Here is a 6,723-nt window from a genome sequence, read left to right on the forward strand (position 1 = left end):
TATGCACTATAGTTTATATGTAATAATAGCATGTGTAAGGACTTTTGAGCGAGATCGTTGCCAGTGCCCCTGGACTGGCTCTTGTGCGGGTGGCACATAAAATACACCATTTTGAGCGTGGCCATTGCCAGTACTGCCTGACTGGCCTTCGTGCCGGTGGCACATAAAAGCACCCACTACACTCTTGGAGTGGTTAGCGTTAGGAAGGGCATCCAGCTGTAGAAACTCTGCCAAATCAGATTGGAGCCTGGTGTAGCCATCTGGTTTCACCAGTCCTCAGTCAAATCGTCCAACCCATGCTAGCATGGAAAGCGGACGTTAAATGACGATGATGATGATGATGATGAATAACTACTGCAGTAGTGCTTTAGAATGGATGTGTATTTTCTATTAAAAATTATTTAATCCAACAGGGTATATAAAGGAATTTCTTAAGCCCTTCCACAGACTTCTCTAGTGCCAATGGCAGTATAAAATATATCCAACAACATTGTAAAGTGGCTGGCGATAGAAAGGGTATCCAGCTGTAAAAACTATGGCACAACTATGAAGACTAATGACTTTCTCTGTTACTGTGTTTGCTTGGTGATGAAGTACTACAAATGGTAAGATGCTCTGAGATCCATCTAACCCATACAGGCAAGGAAATATATAAAAAAAAAAAGTGAGTGGGGATATAAATGATGACGATATTGGAACTGTGCTACCTTTGCAGGCCTTCCTAAACTAGTGAGGGCAGTATAGAGAGAATAGTAGATTCCATCAAACACCAAGAAATAAAAGATAACAGGAGATTCAGAGGAATGCAGTATTAGTAGCCAAGTCTATAAAAGTACAATGAAAAGTTTGGATATTTAACAAAAAGTTGAACATAATAGTATGTATAAATGTATTTAATACTTAAGATAAGATGAATATAACAATATGTATAATGTATTTTCTGGAATACAAATTGAATTTCTCAGATCAAAATTTACAGCCAAAAAAAATGTAGGTTGACTTATGTACCAAGGCAACTTTGCATTCAGAGTTCAAATCCTGGTGTGGCCTATTTGGATGGAAGACTCGTGTCATTGCTCAGTTTAACACCACAACTTGGCCCCTGGGTACCTTCACTTCCCTCCCTACCTCACACTAGTCTCAGAAACCCTATAAAGGTTCATGGACACCACCTTCTTACTTGATGAAATACAAAAAAAAAAAAAGAGAGAGAGAGAGAACCAAAATAAAAGAAAATAAAACGATTTTTACTTGAAATGAACAAAAAAAAAAAAGGAATTGAACTTACCATCGGGTAGTGGAATGTAAATTCTTTTTTCAAGACGCCGACGTAAAGCTTCATCTAAGTCCCATGGAAAATTTGTTGCAGCTAAGACCATGACAATTTTACCTTCACTATCATCATCGTAAGTGGAAGTACTAACACCTGGATTGTCAAAAATAGAATTTATATATATTGAAACAGGGATGGTATTTTATATGAAATTTTGAAAACAAAAGCTCTGCTAAAAAAATATATTTAACATTCAAACTCAGAGTAGTGGCAGAAAAGTTTTACGTAAAGATGCAGGTATGGCTGCATTGTTAAGATGCACACTTTGCGACTATGTGGTTTGGAGCTCAGTCTTGCTGCATGACACCTTGGCCAAAGTGTCTTCTGCTTCAGCCCTGGATCAACAAATGCCTTGTGAATGAATTTGGTAGATAGAAACTGTACAAGGATTGTGGTATGTATGACATCATTCATCATCATTTAATGCCCGTTTTCCATGCTTGCATGGGTTGGACAGTTTGACAGGAGCTGGTAAGGTCAGGGGTTGCAGCAGGCTCCATTGTCAGGTTTGGGTTAATTTCTACAGCTGGATGCCCTTCTTAATGCCAACCACTTTATAAAGTGAACTGGTGCTTTTTACATGACACCATATATATATATATATATATATATCTCAGCATCATTTAGTTTCATGCTGGGTTGAGCAGTTTGACAGAATCTGATAGGCCCAGTGTCTGCATTGTATTCCAGTGTTTGTTTTTGGCATGGTTTCTATAGCTTGATTCCCTTCTTAATGCTAATCACTTTACAATATGCAGCTCACAAGATTATGAAATTTGAGGGATTGGCCGGGGATTTTATGTAAGGAAATGGGAAGGAGACAAGCAGGTTCTTGTTGTATAGAAGCTACATGACTACTCACATTTAGAAGAAAGGTTAAGAATGCTCAATAGGAGCTGCAAGTCCACATGGATCCCCAAAGTGAACAGAAGTGAATGAGGTCAAGGAACTAGGAGTATGGATGGATGGGAGTTTGCAAGAGTGTACGGGGGAGGAGAGGTAGGTAGCAAACTCTGTGTGTGTGTGAATATTTATCTTTATGTATTTGTATGAATATTTATGTTTATCACACACAAAGACAAAGGATTAAACAGAAGAGGAGACACATGGGATGGAGAGTCATTGAAGAGGTCATAAGACATGTGACAAAAGATTTCGGACAAAGGACACTAAAATAAGAATAATAAATAAAGCTGAAGTGTAGAATAAATATATAGTGCATGGGGATAAATGGCAAAAAAAAAATTTTTTAAATGGCCAACTTGAAATATAGAAATTTGAATATTTACATTCTGTACTATTTCCCCAAAATTGCGAGGCTATAGGTCCTGTCCATGTAAATATGGACAGTGGCACCACTTAATAAATCATCTTGTAGCTCACCAGCTACAAACCCTGTAGTAGCTCTGTGCTTTCAAAGATAAGAAAATGAAAAGCTCCTTTACTTGAAAAACAAAGAAGGGTTAACAACAAGAAGGTATATTTGGCCATAAAAATAATGCCTTAATAATGAGTATATGTCTGTAGCAAACTCATAAGAGCGCACAACAATTCAATATTGTTGGATTTGAGTATTGAACATGGCATGAATATTAGCCAATACTCAAAAGGGTGAGTGTTGTGGATTTGAGTGACATCCAACGATCACTGGAGAGTTTGCTGAAAATCAGGGTTTATATAACTGTTCCTACACAAATCTACGTGAAAGACTTCTTCAACGAAGTTCAGAATTTGTATATAGACAGTAATTTTCAACCAATGAGAAATCCAGAATTTCTCATGTTCGGGCAAACGAACTTACATTCTCTCTCCGCCTCTTATGAGTTTGCTACACGTCTAACCCATGCTAGCATAAGCAAACAGAAGTAAAACACACAAACAAACAGGACAAAACAGAAAAACAAAAAGATACTTTAAAAAGTGGGATTTCCTCACCATCCATTTCTACAAGTAATTCTGATTTTACTCTTCGACTGGACTCATGTTCATCACCACCTCTTCGAGAGCATATGGAATCTATTTCATCAATAAATATTGTACTGGGAGCATAAAAACGAGCCTGAAAGTATCAGAAATGGATTAAAAACAGCATTTTTGATTTCTATTGACAAGACGATTTTCATAACAGAAAAAAGAAAAAGAGAAAATTCATAAAAAGAGATAGGCAAAGGCTGTATGGTTAACAAGCTTGCTTTGCAACGACATGGTTTTCGGTTCAGTCTCACCATATGGCACCTTGGGCAAGAGTTTTCTACTATAGCCTCGGGCTAATCAATGCCTTGTAAATGAATTAGGTAGACAGAAACTGTGAAGAAGCCTGCCTTATGTGTGCGTGTGAGTGTGACTTTGTCCTCTACACTGCTTGACAACTGGTGTAGGTTTGTTTATGTCCCCATAATCTAGTGGTTTGGCAAAAACAACTAATAGAATAAATACCAAATTTAAAAAACAAAAAAACTTAAGTACTAAGATTGATTTGTTTCACTAAAACCCTTCAAGCTAGAGCCCCAGCATGGCCACACACCAATGACTGAAACAAGAAAAAGAGAAAAGATCATAAAAAACCCCAAACTTTTTTTAATAAAAACTTTTCTAAAGTTTTGTATGCTGTTGTTTAACCACAGGTAAGACCTGAATGAACAGTTTTTGTGATCAAAAGCATTGAAAAACATCAATATGTCAGAGTGACAAAGATACAAAGAGAGTATCAGGTGGTTGTGAGATGTGCTAAAAATCACAGCTAAATAGCCCTTAAATCACACACCAAAAAACCTTTTTTGTTTGGTTTTTGCATAATCATATGATTTCCCATGTGTAGAACACAAATTTGTAAAAGCTTTTTTTGAAGATTCCTAAAAATAAAAAAGTTATGAGGGGTTTTATGGTTTGCTTAAAGCAGAATTCCATCAAATTCTGAAACCATACACAAAAACAGAAAAAAAAAAAAAAAGAAAGGAAAAGAAATTCTGATGAAAAATTTCCTAGACTTACCATTTCAAAGAGAAGCTTGACAAGCCTTTCTGACTCACCTCTCCATTTGGATGTGAGACTGGAAGAAGACACATTGAAGAAAGTTGTTCCACATTCTGTAGCCAAAGCTCTTGCTAACATGGTCTTGCCAGTACCTGGTGGCCCGACCATTAACACACCCTGAAAGTAATCAGAGGTATATTTGTTTAATTACAGTGTAGAGTCTTAATAAGATGACATGAATTGTGGAGTGAATATTTGATAATTAACTAGAGACAACAAGGGTTTACTGTATGTTGGACCAAGACAAACATCCATAAAGTTTGCTCCACTGAGATATACTGCAAATCCTCGAGTATAGTCCACCCTTGAGTATAATACGCAGGGGATTTTTAGGGGGCTGTACCTCTGAAAAACCTAAACCTTGTGTATAATATGCACCCCTTCTCTAACTTGAGTCAAGGAGGTCTATATAACGTCCTTGGTTTGTAAACATATATACGGTAATGACCTTTATTATTATTGTATATATATAACATAATGCAAACGTGTAGCTTTTTTGTGCACTTTGTTTGCAGAAAATAAAGAAATAACAGTGATAATGTCAGTGAAAAATAAATATTAAGTAAATTGCTTTTACATATTTATCACTATCAGTTACAAGCCCCACATCACAAAATGCGTCTGAATAAATATTGCCGGACAGCAAATAGAGACTCGGACATTGCTTAGAAAATATTTTTCATTTTTAACCTTGTATATAGTACGCACTAGGGATTTTGACCTTTAGATTTTGGGAAAAAAATGCGGATTATACTCGAAGATTAACGGTAAATGTTCCAGATCTGCTCTGATCAAGAAAATCGATAATGGGAAAGTTTCTAGCCCTGACCATTCTGATAACAGAATCATTAGCACGTTGGGCAAAATGCTTAGTGGCATTTTGTCTGTCTTCACATTTGGAGTTCAAATTCCGCCAAGGTCAACTTAGCCATTCATCTTTTTGGGGTTGATAAACTAAGTACCAGTTGAGTACTGGGGGTTGATGTAATTGACTTACACCCTCTCCCAAAATTGCTGGCCTTGTGCCAAAATTTGAAATAATTATCATCATTAAAGCACCGAACATACTGTAAAGTGGTTGGTGTTAGGAAGGGCATCCAGCCTTAGAAACCATGCAAAAGGTGACAGTAAAGCTTGGTGCCGTTGTCTGGTTTGCTAGTTCTTATTAAACCATCCAAGCTATACCAGCATGGAAAACAAATGATGATGATGATGTTCATTGTTGTTGTTGGCACTCCGTCGCTTACAACGTTGAGGGTTCCAGTTGATCCGATCAACGGAACAGCCTGCTCGTGAAATTAACGTGCAAGTGGCTGAGCACTCCACAGACACGTGTACCTTTAACGTAGTTCTCGGGGATATTCAACATGACACAGTGTGACAAGGTTGACCCTTTGAAATACAGGCACAACAGAAACAGGAAGTAAGAGTGAGAGAAAGTTGTGGTGAAAGAGTACAGCAGGGTTCGCCACCATCCCCTGCTGGAGCCTCGTGGAACTTTAGGTGTTTTCACTCAATAAACACTCACAACACCTGGTCTGGGAATCGAAACTGCGATCCTATGACCGCGAGTCTGCTGCCCTAACCACTGGGCCATTGCGCCTCCACTGATGATGTTCATATGCCTAAGATTACACTGTACATGTGATTTCCATGTTCAAAATCATTATCTTAACATTCTTAATGCCAACTGGTCTGAGACCTACATTGGTTCTAAAGACAAACTTCCTGTTTTAAACTGATCTAAATTAAAACTTTCCAACAAAATTTCTTATCAAACTGTTCTAAAAACTAACTTCATAAGGAATTTATTTTACTAAATTGTTACTTTGAATGTTAACAGAAATATAGTCATAAAATGATTAAGATAAAATCAATATAAAGGGAAATTTAATTGAATATAATTTTATCAACACTATTAATGTACTTTATGGTATACATTATCTCATTAATTAAAAATGCACTGTTGGTTTATTTGGTTTTTATGCTTTTGTCTTAGCATAAAATAGTTAGCATAATAACAAAGAAAATAAATTCAGTATCAATACAAGTTTGACAATGATTTTCTGAAACAATTGATTCCAAAGTCTTCAAGAATTACTGATTTTCCTGAACCAGGAGTGATCACTTCAAGATTAAACAAATATCAAATTTACTTAATTCTCTTTATCACAAAGATGGAAATGTAGGCACAGACATGGCTGTGTGGTAAGAAGCTTGCTTACCAATCACATGGTTCTGGGTTCAGTCCTACAGTGTGGCACCTTGGACTGACCAAAACCTTGTGAGTGGATTTGATAGACGGAAACTGAATGAATCCCACTGTGTGTATATATATATATATATATATATATATA

General features: G+C 36.7%; 1 protein-coding gene across 1 annotated transcript in view; it reads right to left on the reverse strand.

Moving 5' to 3' along the window:
* LOC106879067 (katanin p60 ATPase-containing subunit A1) overlaps positions 1–6,723 on the reverse strand; it is a 40,048-nt gene that overhangs the window by 2,263 nt on the left and 31,062 nt on the right. The window contains exons 8-10 of the mRNA XM_052975304.1: positions 4,325–4,483; positions 3,269–3,392; positions 1,289–1,426 (exon numbers count right to left, since the gene is read on the reverse strand). Of these exons, the coding sequence (XP_052831264.1) occupies positions 1,289–1,426; positions 3,269–3,392; positions 4,325–4,483 (421 nt within the window). The remainder of the gene's footprint in view (positions 1–1,288; positions 1,427–3,268; positions 3,393–4,324; positions 4,484–6,723) is intronic.

The sequence above is a fragment of the Octopus bimaculoides genome, chromosome 21 (genome assembly GCF_001194135.2).
Source record: "Octopus bimaculoides isolate UCB-OBI-ISO-001 chromosome 21, ASM119413v2, whole genome shotgun sequence".
Lineage (NCBI taxonomy): Eukaryota > Metazoa > Mollusca > Cephalopoda > Octopoda > Octopodidae > Octopus > Octopus bimaculoides.